This window comes from Rhinolophus ferrumequinum, chromosome 12, assembly GCF_004115265.2.
Source record: "Rhinolophus ferrumequinum isolate MPI-CBG mRhiFer1 chromosome 12, mRhiFer1_v1.p, whole genome shotgun sequence".
In the NCBI taxonomy this organism is placed as follows: Eukaryota; Metazoa; Chordata; class Mammalia; order Chiroptera; family Rhinolophidae; genus Rhinolophus; species Rhinolophus ferrumequinum.
Window position 1 is genome coordinate 23097703 of NC_046295.1, and position 25823 is coordinate 23123525.

At 36.0% G+C, this 25823-nt stretch overlaps 1 protein-coding gene across 1 annotated transcript in view; it reads right to left on the bottom strand.

The window, feature by feature from the left end:
* CCDC171 (coiled-coil domain containing 171) overlaps positions 1-25823 on the bottom strand; it is a 267732-nt gene that overhangs the window by 189849 nt on the left and 52060 nt on the right. Inside the window, exons 8-10 of the mRNA XM_033124173.1 lie at positions 23966-24058; positions 20512-20672; positions 17370-17508 (exon numbers count right to left, since the gene is read on the bottom strand). Coding sequence (XP_032980064.1) covers positions 17370-17508; positions 20512-20672; positions 23966-24058 — 393 coding nt within the window. The remainder of the gene's footprint in view (positions 1-17369; positions 17509-20511; positions 20673-23965; positions 24059-25823) is intronic.

Genomic DNA, 25823 nt, shown 5'->3' on the forward strand with positions numbered 1-25823 from the left:
CAGCACCAGCACAATGCCTGGCAAATAACAGGTCCTAAATAAATATATTTAAACTAATAATGAACAAGTAGAAAAATGTGGGAGGCATCTGGACATAATGATGGAAATCTCAGAAGAAAGGTCAAGCATAGGTCAAGATAGGAATCATCTACAGCTATCACTTAAAGAAATGAGAGCCTAAGATAAATACATAAATAAATAAATAAATAAAATAAAAAATTTAAAAAATTAAAAAAGAGAGCCTAGGACAAAGCCTTAAAAAACTCCAGAACTTAACAAAAAGAAAAAGCCAGCAAAGATTTTTTAAAAGGAAAACAATAATAATAATAATAATAATAATAATAATAGTATAGTGCATTGAAAACCAAGATAAGAGAACATTTCAAAGACAGAGTTGTCAGTTACCTGCAATGTCGTGGAACAGTCAGACAAAATGGACACTAAAAAGTGTTCACTGTGCATGAAAGTCACTGGTGACCTTGATGGAATCTGTTATAACCCAGATTGGAACAGGTTGAAGAGAAGGAACCCTGACTTTTTTCTGTCTTAACTGAGTAAGAGAAATGTCATGGAAACAGGAAGTTTAGACAGCACTAAGCAGAGATAAAGGGCAGTAGTAGGAAAGGAATGTAGGTTGGAAAAGAGGTTTTTTGTTGTTTAGTTTAATACATGAGAAACTTAAGCATGTTTAAAAGCTGATCAAACAGAGGCACTAGTGAAATAGTGCTTATAGATACAGAAGAAATGGGAGAATAGATATTACAGGATAAAATGACATCATCAAAATATGTAAAACTAATAATTCTTTCATTAGATATCAGTTCAGTTATCACTTCACTACCCAAACTATATCAATTTCCTCTATTAGATTCTTCTCAGCACTTATCACAAATATGATTCTACATTTATTTGAATTTCTTTTATTAATGTCTAGCTCAGAGAATTTGTTTTGTCTCACCAGTGTGTCCCCAGCACTTAGACAATACCAAGTATCTGAAATAAGAGTTAAATAGTTAAATTATAGTACAGACTATCAACAGAAGACTGTTAAATCAATCACGATTCATCCACACAAACTTAAAATAGAAGAAGGAAGCTCTTCTTCACATAGGTACTAATACAAAGCAATCTCTAAGCAATACTGTTGAGTTACAAACAAAAGAGGGGGTGGGAAAGGAGTGTTCCATTATAAAATCAATGATCAATGGTCTAAATGAAAGTCCTCTGAGTTGAGATGCAAAAAGAAACAAATAAAAACATAACAAAAACAGACTTGAAGTTTTCTCTATTAGCATACCATTAGTAACATGCTTTGTAATGTTATAGTAGTAAACAAGTTAGTATGGGGGGGAAAGGGGGGAGAACAGCATGTTTAATATGCTACCATTCCTGTAAAATGTGTGTGTGTGTGTGTGTGTGTATGCACATCTGCACACATGGCGCACATATTTGTAAATGTAGAGACAATCTCTACACAGAATTACAGGAAAGTAGTAACTAGGGCTGCCCCAGGGAAGAGAATCTGGGTGGCCAAGGGTTGGGAAAAGAGAGATTTCATTTGTACAACCTTTTGTATCTTTGAAATCTTGTATCATGTGTACCTATTATCCATTTTTTTAAATTTTATTAAGATATTTGAGGGAGGGTTGGGGTACAGAGGAGAAGTTGAAGGGATGAGAAAGTACAAATCGGTAATCACAAAATAGTCACAGGGATGTGAAATACAGTATGGAGACTATAATCAATAATGTTGTAAAGATTATATAGTGTGCCAGATGGATACTGGACTTATCAGGGGTATCACTTCATAGATTGTATACATGCCTGACCACTGTACTGAACACCTGAAGCTGATGTAGAATAATACTGAATCTCAACTATAATTAAATATATCATATATATACATATATTCCAATGTTCATCAAAGCATTGTTTACAGTGGCCAAGACATGGAAACAACCAATGTGTCCCTTCAACAGATGATTGGACAATGAAGATGTGGCATATGTATCACAATGGAATACTACTCTGCCATAAGAAAAGACGAAATACTGCCATTTGTGACAACATGGATGGATCTTGAGATTATTATGCTAAGTGAAACAGGTCAGAGAAAAAAAGTCAAGAACCATATGACTTCACTGATACGTGGGATATAAAACTGAAAGCAACAAAGGAACAAGACAAAGAAACAAAAAGTCATAGACATAGACAATAGTTTAGTGGTTACCAGAGAGTAAGGGGGTCGAGGGATGATAGATGAGGGTAAATGGAGTCAAATGTATGGTGATAGAAGAACTGACTCTGGGTGGTGAACACACAATGCAGTACACAGATGATGTAGCATAGAATTGTACATTTGAAACCTACCTAGTTTTGTTGACCATTGTCACCCCAATAAATTTTAATTTAAAAGAAAAAATCAGGAATCTAGTAAATAAACTGCATTCTGTGAACTGCTCTAGAAAATTAATTTAACCTGAGCTGGTGGTCGTAGGAACTTCCAATTTATAGCCTGTTGGTCAGAAGCACAGATAACAAACTACCTGGACTTGTGATTGGTATCTAAAGGGGAGCAGGCAGTCTTGTGGGACTGAACTCTTAACCTGTAGAATCTGACGCTATCTCCAAGTAGACAGAGTCAGCGGTGAGTTAAATTGTAGGACATCTAGCTGGTGTGACATAATTGCTTGATGTGGGGAAATCCCCACATACTCGATGACTAGATGTGTTTTGTGTGAGTAGTGTTGTGTGTAGAGAGAGACACAAAGGAGTCCTATTCACATACCAAATTTACCATATACTAAATTCCCATGGATATTCATAGCTACATTTTGAACTCTGTTCTGTTTCATTGATTTTTCTATTTTGTCAGTACCATACTCTTAATTATGGTAGCTTTATATTTTTTTTTAATTTTACTTAGGTATAATTATAATTCACATAACATACAACTCACCTAATTGAAGTGTACAATTCAATGTTTTTAGCATATTCAAAAAGTTGGGCAACCACAATGTCATTCAGGGACTCAGCTCCCTCTCTCCGCACAAGAACGCAGGATATGGTGAGGCCAAAAAGGAACAACAACAGAGCCATACATAGGGGAGTCATACCACTATATTCTCGATGGCGGCTCGTTGAGACACAAATCCAAACATCCACCAGTACCCCAACGAGGGGTCTTCCTGCACCCCAGTCTCACTGGCGGCCGGGCGAGACACAGAAAGTAGGATCCACATGATCCACAATCTGCCATCTGTGCTTGCTAACCACACTTGCTAGCCGCAATCTGCCAACCACTTCTCTGAAAACCAACCAACAACCCTAGCGTAGCCACGGCAGTTATATTAGCGGCTAATGGCTAACCGGTAACAGCTGATGGCCAACTAGTTACAGCTGATGGCCATCTGCTACCCAAGCTAGCACCTTTCCACGTGAGGCCGAGAGCCCGGAAAATGCTCTTTGGGACTCTGTCCCCACACATAACCACAATCTAAATTTAGAACATTGTCCCCAATAAAAGATATGCCATATCCAGTAGCTGTCACTCTCCACTCTCCCATCACCATCCCCAAGCCTTAAGCAATCACCATTCTTATTTCTATTTCAATAGATTCTCCTGGTCTGGGAACTTCACATAAATGCAATCATAAAATATGTGGTCTTTTATAACCGGCTTCTTTCACAAAGAATAATGTTTTCAAGGTTCATCAATTTTATATTATGTATCAATAATTTTTATTGCCAAATAATATTACATCCTATAGATAAGCCACATTTTATTTATCTAATCACCATCAGGTGATGAACATTTGGCTTGTTTCCACTTTTTGGTTATTCTGAATAATGCTGGGATGAACATCCACATACAGGTTTTTGTGTGGTTGTACATTTTCACTTCTCCTGGGTATATACCTAGGAGAGGAACTGCTGGGTCATATGGGCAAGCTAGGTTTAACTTTTTGAAAAATTGCAAAATGTTTTTCTAAAGGGACTATATACCATTTTACATTCCCACCAGCAATGTGTGAGGGTTTCAATTTCTCTACATGTTCACCAAAACTAGTGCTGTCCACTTTTTTTATTATGGCCATGCTAATGAGTATAAAGAAGTATCTCCTTGTGTTTGTTTTGTTTTTCGTGTTTTTTTTTTAAGATTTTATTGGGGAAGGGGAACAGGACTTTATTGGGGAACAGTGTGTACTTCCAGGCCTTTTTTCCAAATCAAGTTGTTGTCCTTTCAGCCTTAGTTGTGGAGGGTGCAGCTCAGCTCCAGGTCCAGTTGCCGTTGCTAGTTGCAGGGAGCCCAGCCCACCATCCCTTGCGGGAGTTGAACCAGCAACCTTGTGGTTGACAGCCCACGCTCCAACCAACTGAGCCATCCAGGAGCTCAGTGGCAACTCAGCTCAAGGTGCCGTGTTCAGTCTTAGTTGCAGGGGGCGCAGCCCACCATCCCTTGCGGGACTCCAGGAGTTGAACTGGCAACCTTGTGGTTGAGAGCCCACTGGCCCATGTGAGAATCGAACTGGCAGCCTTCGGAGTTAGGAGCATGGAGCTCCAACCGCCTGAGCCACCAGGCCGGCCCGTCCTTAGGGTTTTGATTTCCATATCCCTACTAATTTTGAACGATTTTTTACATACTTATTCACCATCTATGTATCTTCTTTAAAACACTGTCTATTAAACCTTTAGCCTATTTTTTAATTGAGTTCTCTCTTAATTATTGAGGTGTAAGAGATATTTATACATTCTGGATACAAGTTTTTATCAGACATTTGACTTGCAAAAATTTTATATTTTTGTGGTTGTATTTTCATTTTCTTTATTGCATCCTTTGACTCATAAAAGTTTTTAATTTTAGTGAAGACCAAAGTATCTATTTTTTGCCACTTGTGCTTTTTCAGTGTGGCACCTAAGAAACAAATGCCTAAGAGTTATGTGGTTTTTGCTATTATATTTAATTCTACAAACCATTTAACTTTTGTGTAAGGGTCTAATTCATTATTTAGCAAGTGGATACCAAGTTCCCTCAACACCATTTGTTGAAAAATACTATTGATATTTAATCAACTTGGCACCCGTTTTGAAAATCAATAAAACATAACTCTAAGGGTTTATTTCTATACTCTCCATTCTTTTCCATTGATCTGTATGTCTATCATTAAGTCAATGCTACACTATAGCTTTGTAGTAAGCTTTAAAATTGGGAAATGTTGCTCCTCCAATTTTACTCTTCTTTCTCAAGATTATTTTGACTCTTCTACATTTCTTACATTACCATCTGAATTTTAAGTTCAGTTTTCAATTTCTGCAAAAAGCCAGCTGGGATTTTGATAGTGTATTGAATCTATATCAATTTGAGGAGTACTGACATCTTAACAAGTAACAGTATTAACTCTTATGATCCATGAACATGGGATGTCTTTCCATTTACTTAGGTCTTGTTTAATTTCTTTCAGTGATGATTTGCAGATTTCAGCATATAATTCTTGCACTTCTTTTGTAATTATTCCTAAGTATTTTATTATTTTTGATGATGTTATAAATGGAATTGTTTCCTTAATTTCATTTTTGGATTGTTCATTGCTAGTGCACAGAAATACAATTGATTTTGTGTATTGATCTTGTATCCTGCAACCTTGCTAAACTCATTTATTAGTCTAATATGTGTGTGTGTTCCTTATTATTTTTAATATACGAGATCACCTTATCTATAAATAGATAGTTTACTTCTTCTTTTCCAAAATGGATGCCCTTTATTTTTTTAATTGCCTAATTGCCTTGACTGGAACCTCCAGTACAATGTTGACTAGATGTGGTAAAAATATAAATCCTTGTTTTGCTCCTTATCTTGGGGAGAAAGCATTTAGCCTTTTGCCATTGACTTTGATAAGAGCTGTAAGTTTTTCTGAGATTCTCTTTATCAGGTTGAGGAAGTTCCTTTCTATTCCTAGTTTGTTGAGCATTTTCATCATGAAAAGATGTTGAATGTTATCAAAAGTTTTTCTGTGTCTATTAAAATGATCATTTGGTTTTTGTCATTCTGTTAATAAGGTCTATTACACCAGCTGATTTTCAGATGTTAAACCAGTCTTACATTCTTGGGATAAATCCCATTTGATCATGGTATAAAATCCTTTTTATATCTATCTGGATTTGGTTTGCTAGTATATTGTTGAGGATTTTGGCATCTATATTCAAAAAGGATGAAGGTCTGAGTTTTCTTTTCTTGTAATTATCTTTGGGGTTGTTTTTGTTTGTTTTAATCAGAATAATACTGACTTAACAGAAAGAGATGGGAAACGTTACCTCCTCTTCTGTTTTTTTTTTTAAAGAATTTGTAAAGAATTGGTATTAGGTATAATTGCTAGGTCATAAGGTAACTCCAATTTTAACATTTTGAGGAACTTCCAAACTGTTTTCCAGAGTGGTGATACCATTTTACATTCCCAACAGCAGTATATGAGAATTCCAGTTTCTCCACACCCTCACTAACAATTGTTATTACCTATCTTTTTTATTATATTCATCCTAGTGTGTGTGACACAATATGCCATTATGGTTTTGATTTGTAGTTTCCTGATGACTAACAATACTGAGCACCTTTTCAAATGGTTTACTGGCCATTTCTATGTTTTCTTTGGAGAAGTCTCTGTTCATATCTTTTCTGCATTTTTCAATGGGGTTTTTGTCTTTTTATTGTTGAATTACAAGAGTTATTTATGTATTCTAGACAAAACTCCTTATATGATATGCAAATATTTTCCCCCATTATATTTGTCTTTTCATTTTTCCGATGGTGTTCTTTGAAGCAGAAAGGTTTTTTTTATTTTGATGATTAGTAAATTTTCTTGAATGAAATTGTCTCCTTTGCTCTTAGGACAATTTCCAGAGTTTACATGATGTTTTTCTAAGTTTTTCACCAGTTAAATTTTTGCTTTGCTAGTTAGAGGGTTCACCAAGCTCCGTACTCCATCAATCCCAAACTTGTTCACTACAACATACTCAAATTTTAATATCCTAATTTTGTTAGGTTTAATCTTTTCTAGGTCTTCTTATTCCGTATTTGCCTAGTGTTATGATATAATTATCTTTCCAGAGAAACTCCAGCATTATATTCACAAGTTACATACACACACACACACACACACACACACACACCCTGTTATTTCAACACATATATTACCTCTAATGCTCATCAAAAATCCTGCATAGTAGAAATTATTAGAATCATTTTACAAATGAGCAAACACATTCAGAGAAATAAGATCACTTGGGGGTCACACAATTATGATATAGGACTAGGATTAAAACCCAGATCAATCTGTCTCCAAAACATATGTTCTTTCTTTCTCTTATGCCATGCAGACTGAGGCTAAGACCCCATCAATACCAAAGGATAAAAATTTACAGAAAATAAATGTAGAAAAACACACAAATTGCATTCTTGGAGACAGCTCAATATAAAGGTTCAATTAAATTCCTAGTTCAACACTAATTCTCTCAAGTACAGGGCTCAAACCTGACTAAAGATGAGCTAAAATTTCAACACCATTACAGTTTAAAATCAAATTTAATGTCAAATTAGCCAGGAAACATTGACAAGTATAAAATTTTTCAAAGACTGAAGAAGAGGTTTGATCAATGACAAGACCTAAGAAGAATTAACTACATCTGAAAATTGCTATTACATTTATAATTAATAGTAGTATAATTTTTTACAGCGCTATCTGGCTAACAGTCTTATAATATAGCTAATAAAATTTTTACTTATGTTTAATGGTTAGACTTACGAACCAGCTAATGACCAGAAAAAATGACTTTGTTTTACAGTTGACAATTTTTTTCCTAATAAATTGTTTTAGTTTTATAAATGAAACTTCCATTCTTCTTCTTTCATATAGCAGAAGTGTCTGGAGTATTTTTTAATGTAAATTGTACTGATGTCACGTTCAGCGCAACACGGGCAGTGAGAAGGGGCGGCGAAGGGTTAAGAAAGAAACTAAAGTCAAGAGATTTATGCAGTAGGGGTCAAGGGTCTCAAAGGGTCTCAAAGGACAGCCTCAAAGGACTGAGAGCCCCAAATCAGGCCACTGTGTGGCTTTTATTGATGTACACACAAGGAAGTAGCATTGTTTTTTCCACGGTCTGTGAGTCTCATACATCATACCAGAAAACTGATTCAAACCAATCACCCTTGCCCACAAACAGCCGGAGCCGAAAGTTTTATGTTGTCTTAATAATTGTTAAATGTACCTCCCCAGGGACAAAACCTTTATGTTGAAACTTACTGATAAGAGTAGATGGAGAACTGATGTTATCACATCATTGAATCACTTCCCAAGCAGGTTGTGGGAAGGAATATAGCCACAGAGGCAGAAGCTCTCCTTAGCCGGGGGAAGGTGGGGGTCTATGCCCACTTCTATCAACCCCGTTAGTTCTCCTGATGACCCCCCATGCGACTATGCCTGGCTTAGGTTGTTCCTCCCCTGAGGAATCTTACCCGTCATTAACTAACCAGCCATCCTTTGGGGCCAAACAGGGAGACATAAGGTATAAGCACAAGGTGAAGCAAAGTCCCTGAAAGGATCAGTCTCACAGATTCTTCTTTCTTTAGGGGTAAGTACGAGGGGACAGACGGTTAGGCTGCTGGGTGACAACATCCTTACATTTAAATTTTTTTCCCAAAGCTTTTAATTAATAGTCTTTATAATTAGCAGGAAATTGTAAATTGAAAACAAAATCTATCAGCTAAATAAACAAAACTTTTATATTCAAACAAAGTGCCAACCAAAGATAAAATACTAAGTTTCCAATTTTTGACTAACATGTTTTACCAGGTGACATAAAGAATAAATTTAGGGAGGAAAAATAAAATAAAATAAGGCTAGGTTAAATGTTAAATTGTTGATTCAACAAATCCCATAATTCGATAAATCCATAGAAGTTACTAAGGTCATTTTTAATGAAATTAGTATTTAATGAAATTAATATTAAAATAAATTCTGAGACAGTTCTGAACTTTCTTAACTCTAGTAAGTTTTCTAATTTTTTATTTGAATATATTTTAAGCCATTATGAAGGAATTCTGAGTAACAACAGGAGCATCAGATCCCATAATAAATACCACATACTTTTGCTCCACAGCTCTCACCTTTTTAGCATATCTTCCACCTAGTTACCGTTACATATTCAGTGCATTTTTAAGGACTCAAGGAGAGCTTGCTCAGCTGAACTGAATTTGATCTGGTTAGCTTTCATAATCATCACTATCTGCAGCTTTTCCTATATCATATTAATGATAGCTAATATCTATTCATAAAACTATTTACTATTTCTCTCCTTACTTCCCTATGTTGCTTCCATGGATGTGAGCATTCTATGATCCCAATTACTTATTTCATATGATGGAATGTCACCCTCTCTCATGTAGCTTTACAATTGGTTTATTGTTCAGTAAATGCTACCTTCCCGTCTATATATGGATCTTGATCTCTCTCTCTCTCTCACTCACACACACACACACACACACGAATACCATTTTACTTTTTCACAGGTCAAAAATGAGATTTGAATTTTCAAAACTTAGTCATTTATATAAGAATAAATTTCAAAAAGCTTATGCCCACATTATAAATTTAGATAGCCAGCCATATAACAAATATTTAAATACACAAATACAAACACACACATTCGATGAATACTATGTAATAATAATACATTTTTAAAGGCTACTAAGAGAGACAGAAAGTGATCTTTATATTACCAAAAACAATGCTCATATATAAATACTACTCCTATTCCAGGTGAAAAACAGAAATCAACAATTTTTTAGTAAAATTCAGAATAGAATATTTTTAGCCGATTAATTTCAAATGCCTCCTGCAAAATCAGAAACATGTCCTTCTAAAGCAAACCTAATAGATCATTTGAGGCAAAATATTATCAAGAAACATTAACTTTACCACAAAGCATAGCAATCAAAGCACTTTCCAAAATCCTATCTAATACTAGCAATCATTATTATTATATAAACAGCCAAGCTTCCAAAGTACAGGGAAAAAATATACACTTGACTATTTTCAATCACAAGTTCTTTAGAGAGTAAAATATTCTTTGAGTAAAACCTCATGAGAACTACAATTCCCTTTCCAATATATGGTCTCTCCTAAAGCTGTAAGTAAATATTACTGAGTGGCAGAAAAACAAATCTCAAGAAATGATGGACTTAAAAAAATTTCATTGTAGAAAGCACAAAGCAAGTTCTAATAACACCAATTTGAAAATGATAGCTCCCCAGCTTGGAGCAAGGCAGATATAAAAACTCATAGTAATGACTAAAAGACCCATTGGATCTGATAAGCCTCTGATGGATTTTAATAAGGATGATCACTGAGCAGCTTAAACTGGAAATTTAGTTTTAATAGCTGATTAAATCATTATTAAATTCATAGATTTAGAAATTAATAGTTCAATTTTAATCAAAGCTTTTTAAAGTCAAATTCAATAGTGTGTAACAAAGAACACGAAACGAATTTTGTTAAATCCTTAGATGTCTAATGTTGAAAGCCTATTAATTCTATCACATTAAAGATAAAAATAATATACTATTCATTTACTAATCATATTTTTTGCAGTTCATTATTAATAAAGAAAATTATATATATATATATACATATATATATGTATATATATATTCATATTCCATGTAGAGGGTTTTTTAATTAGTTTCAGGTATACAAAGCAACGTTAATAGACATTTAAATCCCTCATAAAGTGATAACCCACCCCGCAAGCCACTACCCCTCGACATCGTATATAACTGCTACAATACCATCAACTATCTTCCCTATGTTGTACTCCACATCCCGTGAATATATATATATATACCTATATATACCTATATATTTAGTTATACCTATATATTTAATACCTATATATTTAGTTATAGTTGACATTCAATATTATTCTACTTCAGCTTCAGGTGTATAGCACATTGGTCAGACATCTGTACAGTCTGTGATGTGATCCCTGTGATAAGTCCAGTGCCCATCTGGCACCTTATATGATCTTTACAACATTGTTGATTATATTCCCCATACTGTATTAACTACAAATTTGTATTTCTTAATGTCTTCATCTTTTTCACCCTCCCCAATATCATTCCCATCTATCAGCCTGACAGATCTGATACCTATCTAGCACCATATCTAGTTATGACATTATTATTGACTATATTCTTTATGTTATACCCTACATCCCCATGACTACTGTATAACAACCAATTTGCACTTCTCAATCCCTTCCCCTTTCACCCATCCTTAACCCCCCTCCCATCTTAAAGAAGTCCCTCTAAGAGTCCTAGTAATACTGGTTTGGTGGTGATGAACTCCTTCAGCTTTTTCCTGTCTGGGAAGTTCTTAGCTGTCCTTCAATTCTAAATGACAGCTTTGCTGGGTAGAGCAATCTTGGTTGTATGTTGTTGCTTTTCATCACTTGGAATATTTCCTGCCACTCCCTTCATGCCTGCAAAGTTTCTGTTGAGAAATAAGCTGACAGTCATATGGGGCTCCCTTATAGGTAACTAATTGCTTTTCTCTTGCTGCTTTTAAGATTCTCTCTTTGTATTTAAACTTTGGCATTTTAATTATGATGTGTCTCAGTGTTAGCCTCTTTGGGTTCATCTTCTTTGGGACTCTATGTGCTTCCTGGGCTTGGATATTTATTTTCTTCACCAGGCTAGGGAAGTTTTCTGTCATTATTTCTTCAAATAGGTTTTCCACTCCTTGCTCTCTCTCTTCTCCTTCTGATACCCCTATAATGCGAATGTTGGTATACTTGGTATTGACCCCTTAATCTCTCCTCAATTACTTGGATTCTTTTTTCCTTTTGCTGTTGGTTGGGTGTTTTCTACTACCTTATCTTCTACATCACTGATTGACTCCTCTGCTTTATCTAATCTACTGTTGATTCCCTGTAATATAGTCTTCATTTCTGTTGTTGTATCCTTTATTTCTAACTTGTTCTTTTTATGGTTTTCCTCTCCATTTTTATGCTTCCTATCTCTCTGTTGAAGTTCTCCCTGAGATCATTGAGCATCCTTATAACCAGTGTTTGGAACTCTGTGCCTGATAGATGGCTTATCTCCATTTTGCTTCGTTCTTTTTCTGGAGCTTTGTTCTGTTCTTTATTTGGGACAAGTTTCTTTGTCTCCTCACTTTGGCTGCTTCCCTATGTTTGTTTCTACATATTAGGTAGGGCTGCAGTGTCTTCCAGTCTTAGTAGAGTGGTCTTATGTAGTAGGTGTGCTGTGGGGTTCAGTGGTGCAGTCTTTCTGGTCACCTGAGCCATGCACTCCAGGTGTGTCCCTTGTGTGGGTTGTGTGTGCTCTCCTTTTGTAGTTGAGCCTTGGTTGATAACTGCATATCAACGTGAGGGGCTGACCCTTGGACTCACTTGTTGTGAGGATTAGCCTTGACTATAGTAGAAGGTTGTTGTGCAGGGGCTGATTCTACAGAGCAGGATCTGCCTCAGCAGGACTCTGGTGCCTGCCCAATCCGCCCCTTGGGTGTGTCGTACTTGGAGGTGGCTGGGTGATGTTCCAGCTCATTTTGAAGCAGGACACTGGGGCGCCAGCCCCAGCACTACCTTGGAGGGGATCCACTGTAGGTCAAGTTCAGCCACAGCCCATGCCCCACCCATGGCCACCCAGCAGGAGCCAGAAAGAAATCCACAGACGACTGCCACCCACACTGTGCTTGGAAGTGCCTTGAATGGCCAAGCCGCGAACCAAAGCCACCTGCCACTAGTGACGGCTTAGGACTGCTCAGCCAGAGGTATAGGACACGCTCAAGCCAGATGCTACATGTGTGGGTTCCACAACGCTTTGAGAGACCCTAGGAAAGTGCAGCTTGAGCCAAGGCAGGCAGTCTGTATGAAAAAGCCACTGAAAGCAGCCTGGGTGTGCCCAAAAGTTGGGCAAGGCCACGTCTCAAATCACCAAGGTGTGGCGAACAAATAGCGGAGACTCAGAAATGGCAGCTGCCTGTGTTCACAGGCCAGGAAGGGGGAGGGCTCAACTAAGAAACAATGGCCTCCGCCAGCTCCCCCATCCAAGAGAAAGCCGCCTCTCCAGCCCCCGTCTCAAGCCAGACAACTCAGTTCTCCACCATATGTCCCTGGTATCTTTCCAGCTGCTGCCCCATCACTGGAGCTCAGAGCCAGTGATTCCATTGGTGGGTAAGTCTGCACACAGTCCTTTAAGAGGAGCACCTGTGAGTGCAGCTGCATTCAGTCTCACTCAGTCACAATCTCTGCTGTTTTTCACAACCAGAAACTATGGAGGTTTCTCTCCCCAGCACTGGAACCCTGGGCTGGGGCGGGGCTGGGATCTCTCGCCCTTTAGGGGATGGGGGGGGAACCCCGACAGCCAAAACAGTCACATGCGGGTGTTGGACTGCCCGTTCTGCTTCTCTGACCTTCCTACCACTCTGAAAGTGGCTTCTTCTACACATCCTTAGTTGAAAGGGTTCAGTTCAGCTTGATTTTAGGTGATTCCCAATAACGGTTGTTTGGTAGATTAGTTGTAATTTTTATGTGGTTGTGAGAGACGGTAAACACATCCTTTACCTACTGCGCCATCTTGCTTGTCTCCTAATCATATTTTTTAACCCATTCATTGAATAGGAGGAATTTCATTAATATAAAAACACAGTTCAAGTTGGCTGGGTTTACATTTTGGACTTTTCCAAAATTATTCTATATTTTTATTATATCTCTTTACACAGGGAAGCTATCACTTTCCAACTGGTTTATTAACACTTTGTGTGTCCTGACCAAGGTGCTCTATAAGGCCTCTTCCAATTCTAACAGGCTATAATATACCACATTATACAACTGTTATTTTTAAATCTCAAAATTTCCTGAAGTCTTTGCATATTTTTAATAACAACTTGATCTCACTAGTAAACCTTAGAGGAAAGTGGCTTTAATTTTCTCTTGCAATACAACAGAAGAGATAAAAACCAAGACTTGAATAATGGCCATGAATGTGACCCAAACTAGAAAACAAGCTGTTACCTCAATAGGAGAGAAAATTACCTGTAGGTAATTTATACTTCTATGAAATACTGAAACTACCATGTTCAAAAGAAATATAACTGTAGAAAGACACACTAGGTTATACAGGATCATGGAATGTCATGAAAACAAAGTTTCATTTCCAATAGCAAAAGGTAAAAGCTTCCTCAAGTCATTTTCTCTTCAGTCAAAAAAAATTATGGGGGCCGGCCCGGTGGCTCAGGCGGTTGGAGCACCGTGCTCCTAACTCCGAAGGCTGCCGGTTCGATTCCCACATGGGCCAGTGGATTCTCAACCACTAGGTTGCCGGTTCAACTCCTCGAATCCCACAAGGGATGGTGGGCAGCGACCCCTGCAACTAAGATTGAACATGGCACCTTGAGCTGAGCTGCCGCTGAGCTCCCAGATGGCGCAGTTGGTTGGAGCGTGTCCTCTCAACCACAAGGTTGCCGGTTCGATTCCTCGACTCCCGCCAGGGAGCGTGGACTGCGCCTCCTGCAACTAGGAACAGCAACTGGACCTGGAGCTGAGCTGCGCCCTCCACAACTAAGATTGAAAGGACAACAACTTGACTTGAAAAAAAAAAAAAAGTCCTGGAAGTACACACTGTTCCCCATTGAAGTCCTGTTCCCCCGCCCCAATAAAAAAAAAAAATCTTTAAAAAAAAACACCAAAACAATTATGAATGCAAAGCAAAAATAACACCCAGACTTTGAGGACGCAGAACTAGAAAAACTGCAGTTTTTTGTGGTTAAAAATGTTTACTTTAATAGATACCTCTTTAGAGAAAAAATTTTAAAAACTGCTCCCCAAAGGCCACTAATCTATCGAAATGAAAAAAAAGCAATACAGGAATATGTGCAAGAAAACTGTATTCAGGAAAAGCGATAGATGAATTTTCTTTTTTATTTTTTATTATTGAATTTTCTTTTTATTACTATTTATAGTAATAATATTTCCATTAAATGAATTTTCATTAAGTAATTTTAAAATTTCATATTATAGTCAGGTAAAAAGATAGAGTGCAACAGTTCTAATAAGCACAAAACAGAACAAGTTAAAAAAGAAAGCTAAAAACAGTGAAGGGAAGAAAGAGAGGAAGAAAGGAAAACAGAAAGGTGGAAGAAAATAAGACATAAAGCTATGGACTTAAGAGAGAAGAAAAAATGGAGAGGAACCTATAAAGAGTTAGGTTGAGCCATATGAAATGTAAATTACTTAGGTTGCAATCTGAATACGTTTTTGAAACATCCCACTAGCTACTCAGCAAGGAACTATTCACAGATCTGCAACTGCTTTTAGTAATGCATCAAGCTTTGAAGAAACAATTAATCCACAATCTTCAGGGCATTCATCATGGTGAGTGCCAAGGACCCAAATACACGAAGGAGACTGCTACTTCACGCGAAGTGAGCTGCAACTTGCCTCATTTCAGACTATTCACCAAGTAAAATTTTTTAATCACAAAGCACCCACACACTCAGTGGTGAATTAAGCCAGTCTTTTATTTTGCATCTAATTAGTGGAGTGCCAGAAGGCCAGAATTAGGATGCTTGCAACTTACATTCCTGACTCTGTCTTCAACTGTTGCATTCCCAGTTATACCTCTGCCTCACTTTCCAAACTATTGAGTACAGTGTCTAAGAAGCAAGCAGACCAAATCCAAGACTCAGGTCAATGACTCTGATGTGCTTCTCTCCACCACTGATTCACTCTCCTGAACCAGGAGTTAAGAGGTGGGATAGCCCATTAAATTTAGGGTAGCACATAACAGTGAATGGGACCAGAGTATGCTACCCAGAGAGCTCTAAACTCCCTAAAACCTGACATCCAAAGTACTCAAACGACAAATTCAACCACAGAGCAAGGAATAACATCAATCCCTGAATCAGAACACATTGAATATCTTGAGTTGAGTGGAGACTACATAATATTGGCTCATTTGAAAATGAAAAATACTTTCAGTTTTATCCCATTATTACCTTTCTATCTGGGCAGCATTGATCTGGCCACCACTTAATATAACCCAGTCTCCACCTTTTTCAACAAGGAGAAAAAATTCTCATTTCCCTCAGTAACAAACAGCAATAGAGTTGTGGGATATAACTGAAAATGAAGTAGCCAAGTCTCCGAGGAAGATAATGTATGTGGGGAAGAAGACCAAGAGGAAATAGGGTATTACTATAGACTTTATGCCCTCCCTGTTAGGGATCCCAGCAAACTTCAGAGTAGGAGGATACTGCGTCGACCAAATAAATCCACCCAACAAATATTTCTTGAGGCAAGTACTATAGTGGAATCTTGGTATGTAAAATGAATCCAGTTAATCTCAATGCATTCACGGTCTTTTGGGACAGATAGTACACATCACATTTTGGTGGGAGTTATGGTGAAGATGCTAAAGTAAGTACGAAAGACACAGAAAGTGGGGAAGGAGCAGAATTCTGACTTTAGGTGGGTGATAAAGGAGGGAAAGATGGAATCACGGAAAACATCACAGATCACAAGGTATCAGAGAGAGTGTTACAGAATATACAGGAATTTGTTAATGGAAAAGAAGAGCAGGAGCATTTTAGTCAATGTGGGTCAAAAAAAAAAAATGAAGAACAGTCTGCACAAAAGCAAGAAGATATGATAAAACATCATGTGTTTAGGAAGCCAATAGTATTCTAACGTGGCTGAGGCAAGGCACTGGCAAAAGAAGACAGCGAAGTTACCATGGAGCCCAAAGAAAAGGACCTCAGACAAGAAGCTGGACTTTATTCTGAAAGCAAGAGGGAGACATTGATGGTGTTTGAATAAAAGGTGACACGAACAGATCAATATTTTAGGAAGACAAATTTGGTGATGATGCAAAAGCTAGATTATTGGGGAATGGAGACAACGTGATCAGGTACAAAATCATTACACAAGGGAGTCGCTGAAATCAGTAGATCTATTCATTATAAATCCTGAGACACCTCCCCACCATCCACCTAGGTCACATTGTTTTATGCACCTAAGAATAAATAAATAGATAAGTAAAAACCCCTGAATAAATTTGAAAACATTCTAAAAATCAGAATTTTCACTAATTCAATTAGTTTTCCCAATTATGCCAAAGAAGGAAGGTTTTATTATGTACATCTTAGTTGTAATCAGTATCTTCGGTTTTGAAATTTTATATCAATGGCACTAAAATTACTTTCATATTATAATCGCATGGCAAGTTTAAGGAAAAAAACCTGTTAAACATCAAATTTGACCCAATAAAATAATTGCCATAGGGTTTTCTTTTATATCCTTACCATTACGAGTTCTTCCTGTAATTCACTACAACTTTTTTCATTATACTGGAGTCTCTTCGAAAGGTCTATAATTACTTTCTTCTGTTCCTCAATCTCTTCATTCAGTTTCTTGTTTTTGGAGAAATACTCTCTTTCTAATCTGAAAAGTTAAAATATGAGAGCAAGTTTTTCGAATATGACTTTATCAAGTCCTATTAGACACCTTTAAGACAAGTGGCAGATGTACTATTTATAACATAAAAGCCAAAGGCATTTATAGGTCACTTCTCATTTTTTCAAATAAAAAGGGCTGCACATTCTTAAATGAAAGACTGAAAAAATAATACCTCCCCCTTTTGTTAGCAGATATTTGTACTATGCCCAACCTTATAAGCAAGATACATTTAGTGTTGATTTGTTCTCATTATTATTTTTGATGCACAAAACACACTCACCACAGTTCAATTACCTCAGAAACTGTCTCAACACACAGAAGAGTCCCATCAAACAATTTTCCAATTAAAGTGTAGCATTAGACATGGAACCAATGTTTTATTCCTGCATGTCCATGTCTAGGTGGAACTAGCAAGAATAGTCAAAAATGATTCAGATTCACTGTGAAAACACATGAAATTTTTTTCCTATTTACGTTTTTATCAGGCCGGCATTAAACTGTATTTACATTCTTGCATGAAAGGTAGGTTGGAAGTTTCTTAGTTTAAAATTTGCTGTAGATAATACACCAAATCACTTCAGACTTTCTGACACTAGAACTGAATGAACAGCCAGCTAAACTATGAAAGGAGGTACATATCAAAAGACATTTTCAGAATGCAAGTTTTAAAATTTTTCTTCTCATGTGTAATTTCTCAAGAAGCTATTCTAAGGGGAAGTAAACCAAACAAGGAAGAAGACACAAAATCAGCAAACAAGAGATCCGATATAGAAAAGAAGCAGAGGGGATTGCAGGATGAACGGAAGTCCCAGGATGACTTAAAAGGGAGCCTATAAAGCAATTTAGAGAATAGATTCTTCGAGAATGGATTCCAGTAGTCTAAGTCTTATCTTAGAGAAAACTTAAATACGATACAATTTCTGAGGTATAGGAACATAATGAGAGATTCTCAGTTCTAGAGAGTTTAAGAATAACTTAGAGGTTGGTGCATATAAACTAATCCAATTTAAAATGAGGCAATTATTAACTATTCATTCCTTGGATGATTCAGCAAGTCTTTATTTGAACAGCTGTTATGTGCCAAGCACTAGTCTAGGCATCGGGAGACAGCAATGAACAAAACACACTCTCTCTCCACATAAGAAGACAGACAACACACAAAACAGACTATAAAAAATTGTGTTATAAAGAAAAACAAAGATGAGTTACCAAACGAAAAGTTGTAGAAAAAATACCCAAAGATATAATAACCCTATTAAAAGATGGGAGGAGGGAATGAATAAGTGTGTGCTATGTGGAAGATGGGTACAATGAAGATAAATAAGTGAAGGCGAACAGATAATATCTAAAGGTAGAAATTGAAAACAGGGCAGAATATAAATTTTGTTTAGAATTATGAAGTTAAATATCAGAAGAAACAGCAATAAGAATTAAAAGTGATTATCTCACGGAGTAGAGAGCCATGAGCACGTAACTGCTATTTTTCATGAGCTTAACAGTACTATTTTACTTTTTAGAGTATGTACAAGTATTCATTTGATTAAAATCAAATTTTTAAATAAAAATTGTTAGCAAATGTAAAACTAAATGCAACTGTTATTTGGTGCCATTTTATAAATAAAATGCAAACTGAGTCCACCAAAGGGGAACATCCCTTGCTGACAGGACAACCCAAAAAAGTTGGCTCCTATGCTTCAGCCAACAGCTCCACCCCAGGGGAATGAGTAAGGCAGGAGGAGTATAATGCAGGTTAAAGGGAGCCCCTGTCTCTTTGAATTTAAATAGAGAAGAGTCAGGAGTTGAAAGGTGGAGGATTTAAGCAAGAAAAGAAAGGGAGAAGGTACAGGTAGAAGAGATGCCTTTTTTCCTGCTAGATTTCCATTCTGATGTTTTAAAAGCGCTCAGCCAAGAATTTCACAACAGCGACACTAAGTTTTCATAAATAGTCATCTTTTACTAAGAAAGTAAACAATAATAATGCTAAGTTATAATACTTTTGTTATTCTTTTATACTTTTGGGTGACGTATGTAGAAAAAATTTTAAAATTCCTAAATATTGAATGCAATGCAATAAATTTAGATTCAATCCGTTCAGTATCATATCTTTGACTAGCATTATTTTCAACTAAATTTAAACTAGATTTAAGGATTACCATGATCTCTTTTTTCCTACCATTGCCCAGCAATCAATTACTACAGTTAATAAAGACTTGGCATACTGAAAACTCTTCAGTAAAATTATTGAAAAGCTTTAGTTTCATCCTGTAAGTTTTACACAGAAAAAAATGTATAACTAAGAAAATTTCATTACAGAAATATCGAATATATATATTTTGTCTAAAATTATATATAATATATAAATTTGTTAAAAGTCTCAAATTCTTAGCTGAGCTCTTTAAAAACATTCCATCTAAATATATACATATCATTCTATCTAAAATAATTTCATGCGTGGATCGTCATTGTTATGAAACTGTTGACCACATTTGTAAAACAGGTTTTAAAAAAGTCGCTACCTCATAGGGTGTTATATAAACAAAACCATGCAATGCTAGGCATGAAGTGAGCCACAATGCATGGCAGCCCCCAGTAGCACTATTACTCCTACTATTATTTCTGCAGTTTGAGAAAATCTCAAACATTATCCATCTCCACATAGACCACTTTGGTGGCCCTGAAATCAAGGTCTTTAAAGATATTATGTTATCTCACCAGATATAATATAAAATACATTAATATATTTACTTTTGAGTGTAAGAACTGCATCTCTGAGACTACTTGGAATAGCCATGATACTTTAAAATCTAAAAGAGCAGTTCCATATTTACCTGTACAAGGAATGTACTTATGCTTTATGAAGTCCTTTACCCCCAATCTACCACTGACATTAATAGGAGCTATATCAAAGATACTACACATTCATACTTATATAATAGGTTCCATAAACTCTTTATAGTAATTTAGAGAATTTTACAGTAAAACACTTACAAACTTAGCTTTGCAAAGCTCTCTTGGGCATTATGCTTCTCTCGCTCATATGCACTTTCAACTTCTTTAAATTCATTCTTGATCATTTCCAAATCAGCAACTGCTTCTGCTTGGCTGGCCTTTTCTACCTGCAAAGCTCCTTCAAGGTCTCGAATCCGTAACTACAGATGATAGAAAAGTGATTAAAGCAAGCAAGGAAACTAGCATCTTTATCTACTCTAGATAAAGAACAGACTACTGTATCAACAACAGATTATCATTCATCCAAACACTTTTTTATTTCTGCTTTGTTTTAAAAGGGAAAATAAACAAAAGACAATTTATTCCCTTTCTCAACACGTTTAATGGAAGAAAGGAAGAATAGAAGAATAACATGTCAATTGTGTTATGGAAGGGGTAGGCTGATATAACATAACCTATCCCATCCAAGTGCCTAATTTTGACCTACTAATTCATTTGGACACTTCTTTTATAAAACAATAAATTAAGTGGTTTTTGAAAACTAAAGAGAATTATTCTTCCATTCTTATGAGAAACATCATTACATGAACATTTCTGTAAGCCTAAGAAGGTTAACAGATATTTTTATTCCTGGAGCTTTCTTACTGCAGAAAGTGAAGTTTTTATTATCGAATAGTACGATTTGACTAAAATATTTATGGGCCTAGTAATATGATATCTGGGAGTTGCTTCAAAATAATCTGAGGGTAGAGGAGTGGAGATGGGTGACAGATACAACACAATTGGCCTAAGATAAATCTTCAAGCTAAGTGATGGGTACACTGGGATCATTTTACTAGTCTCTCTATGTTTGCATATACTTAAAATTTTATATAGTATGACATTTTAAAAACTAGAGTCCCTATATACACCATGAGTAGAATAAACAAAGTGCATGCCCATAAAATAATAATACGTATGTAGCTGTAGTTGTAAACAGGGGGCAAAACAACTTTTAAAAAGGAAGTTCTCTATGTAATGTTAGTACATTACTGAAAAAAGCAACGTCCTAGTCCATACTATACAGTATATTTTGGGTAAAGAAATGTAAAAAATAAGAATAAGTAACAAGCAAGAGGATAGAGTATGGGGACGGGGAGAAGAGTGAAAGCAAGAGTTCACTATTGTTTAATATTGTTTTGATTTTTGAACTATGTGGATATTTTACCTTTTCAGAAAATGAAATTAAAAATAAAAAATAGTTTGCTAAAGTTCAAAAAAAGGGAGAGTTGGGGGTTGGGGGGAAGCGGGGGGAGGAGGAGAAAAATGCTTCACACTAGACTGACAATGGGCTTTAGAACCATAAGACTCAGGTTTGAATTCCAGCTCAACAAATTATGTGACCTTGGGCATTATTACTAAAATTCCAAAATCCTGAGGTTCCTCATCTATAAACAGCAAACGATAATAATAACAATAACAATAATAACAACATACAAACTACCTACTTTAGAGGGTGGGTACAAAAATATAATGAAATATTAGATATTAAATATATTTCATAAATATTTAGGTAAATATTTATTAAGCACTTATGCTCCAGGAAATGTGCTAGTGCTCAAGATATACATGTGTATAATAATCATGAAAAGATACAGTCTTAGCTCTTGAGGAGTTCAAAGTCTTTAGGAAAGGAAAGACCACAGCAGCATGTGGCACAAGCTTCCTGTCATAGAGGCATGCGTGCACAAGGGCCATGTAATCAGAGAAAAGCCATGAACTGTGCATGGGACAAGCCACCCAGAGATGGCAAAAGACAACCTGAGTTAGGAGAAGTGAAATCACCTAGGACAATAGGAAAATTAATCTATACAAATAATAATCACCAGAAATCTTACTTCTAATTATGCAAACATATTTTGGAATAATTGAAGCATTTATGTTTATACTAAAGTAAGGAAGTAAAATGGATATGTAGACACAACTTTGTAAATTTTCAAATTTTGTCTTTAATTTAAACTTTATTTTTCTTTGCAGTTTTGTCTAAATCCAATGTTTATAAGTAAAATAAATATAGGAAACATTTTCTTCTGATTACATTGTTATCTTCTTTCAGCAAATAACCACATAATCACAAATAATAAACCAATGCAACTAAAAGAAAAGTCAACTTCAAATGAACAATTCTAAGTCAACTCTTTTGATTCTACTTTCTCATTTTTATGACACAATATCCAAACAAATTTAAGAATAAAATACTTGAAACATATTTAACTACAGTTTATAATATGGTGACTATAACTATTTGATAGTCTCATTTGCTTTTAATCTAGTCTGAAACTAAATTTCACTAGGTGTACCTCACTGAAAATAGCTGTCAATATTTATAGATACAAGGTTCAAACATAAACTTTTTCTTTTTTTCTAACTCATAGCAATCAGTTAGATATCAAATATTAATTTTTAACTGAGTAAAAAAATACATGTAGTAATTTTCATTTTTAAAGCTATTAACCATATATTCCCAGTGATATGGGTACAATGAAAAACTTCATTTTGAATTATACTTTATGAATTTAAAAGTTCAGCTGTATTGGCTTATTGATATCATTTTGGGTGATTCAATAATTTTAAAAAAGAAAAAGCTTAACTTACACAAGTTTGCTTAACACACACACTCAAATACATGGGTCTGGGAATCTTATAGGTCAAGGGGTATTTCATTAAAGATAACAGTAAAAAAAAATTTTATTTGTAAAAGCCTTAAAAATTCAATTGCATCTCATGTTAAGACCTATTTAAACAATAAGGTGAAATTCTGTAAACTCTAGTAATAAAATTTAATGTAGGGGAAAAGTCTAAGTCTTAAAAAAGAATCCAAATTAAATTAAGGAACTGAGACTCATGGAACTTTATGAAAAAGTTTATTTATAACATAGGTTGCATTTGTGGGTCAGACTTGGTCCATGGGCAGTAGTTTTCCAACCCCCAGTTAAAATGCATCGCTTCACTTAAATATTCCTTCTTATTTGCTAATAAAGGGAAAAGGACACTTTCCTCAGGATGCCTTCATTTAATTCTTTTCAGATTTAAACTTTCTCTTTATTATGTTCCCATCCTACTTTAGTATTTTATATATCTGACTATCTATATATGTATTTTATATCTATGTCTATGTAGTATTTCTAGTAATACAATACAATATCCTGGACTTTGCAGACCCTAAGCTGTCGGTTGCAACTACTCCACTTTGCCTCTGTGGCATAAAAGCAGCCACAGACGAGATAAATTCCCAAGAACAGGCAGTGGTGAGATTTGGCCTGTAGGCTGTACTGTACCAACTCCTCTAATATAGTAAAGGCTGTCCTCAACTATATTCTTAGAGTAAACAGAATAGTGAGTGTTTTAACCATATGCAACCCATTCCAAATGCACGTCTTAGTTCTCTGAGCATAATACTGTTTTTCCCATCTTAACAAAATCCATACAAAAAAAAAAACTGTTTACATTTTACCTGAATAATTTCAGAATTAAATTTTGATTCCAAATGTGCAGCTCTTTCTGCTTCAATATTTTCCTCTAATTTCCTCACTCTTAGAGTAGTTGCCTAAAAACAAAATAAACATTTGAACTCATAAACTCATGTATTTAAAGAGTATATGGAAGACTATATTCTAGAATTGTAATTACCACTTTAGATCACCATAGCCTCTTTTTTTTACTTTGCAGGAGCACAAAAATCATGTTAAAAATCATGTAAAAATCATGCTCAGGAAGAAAGTTTCAGGGCTTGCTTTCTTTCTCTTTTTTATTGAGGTACAGTTTACATATAACAAACTACACATATTGAAAGTATGCAATTTGACAAGTTTTGTCATATATATATACATACACACACACACACACACACACACACACACACACACACACACACACACACTAAATCATTGCCATAATCAAGATAGGAAATGTTTCCATTACCCCTAAAAGATTTCTTGAGTCCCTTGGTAATTCCTTCATCCGGCCCTCACCACCCCATCAGTATCGTATCCTGAAGTAACCACTGATCTGCCTTTTGGCGTAAGAGATCAGTTTGTATTTTTTGGAATTTTATATAAATTGAATCATACAATGTGTACTCTTTACTACCTGGCTTCTTTCTCCCAGCATAATCATTTTGAGATTCATCCATGTGCTTGCCTGTATCAATAGTTCATTCCTTTTTATGGTTACAGTGTTCCACTGTGTTGATAAACCACAAACGGTGTATCTGTTCACCTGTTGATGGACATTTGAGTTGTTTCCAGTTTGAGCTTTTACAAATGAATCTGCTAGGAGAATTTGTGCCCAAGTCCATGTGGACATACACGTCCATTTCACTGGGGTAAAAATTTAAGGGTAGAATGACTAAGTCCTAGGTGTATGTTTAATGTTTCATGAAACTGTCAAACTGTTTTCCAAATTGTTTCCAATTTTATACATCCTCACCAGCACTTGGCATGGTAATTGTTTTTCTTTCATTTTGGGTTTTTGATTATTTTTTTTTTGCGGGGGGGGGGGGTAGGTTTTCAAATAGGCATGTAATGATATCTCATTTTAGTTTCAAATTGCATTTCCCTAATGATAATGATATTGACCATGTTTCTTCATGTATTTATTTACCATCAGTATATCTTCTTTGGTGAAGTATCTGCTCAAATCCTTTCCCCATATTTTAATTGGGTTGCTTTCTTACTATTGAGTTTTGAGAGTTCATTATATAATCTGGAGACAAGTCATTCATTGGATATGTGATTTCTAAATATTTACTCTCAATCTACAGCTTGTCTTTACATTCTCTTAACAGTGTCTTTCACACAGCAAAAGTTTTCATTATGATGAAGCCTAATTTATGAATTTTTCAGGCAGGAGTCAGCTTCTGGCAAGAAGCAAAATTCGGGGCCGACCTGGTGGTTCAGGTGGTTGGAGCTCCGTGCTCCTAACTCCAAAGGCTGCCCGTTCGATTCCCACATGGCCAGTGCGCTCTCAACCACAAGGCTGCCAGTTCCATCATCCACTCCCGCAAGGGATGGTGGGCTCCGCCCCCTGCAACTAAGATTGAACACAGCACCTTGAGCTGAGCTGCCGCTGAGCTCCCGGATGGCTCAGTGGGTTGAAGCGTGTCCTCTTAACCACAAGGTTGCCGGGATGGTGGGCTGTGCCTCCTGCAACTAACAACGGCAACTGGACCTGGAGCTGAGCTGTGCCCTCCACAATTAAGACTGAAAGGACAACAACTTGAAGCTGAATGGCACCCTCCACAACTAAGATTGAAAGGACAACAACTTGACTTGGAAAAAGTCCTGGAAGTGCACACTGTTCCCAATGAAGCC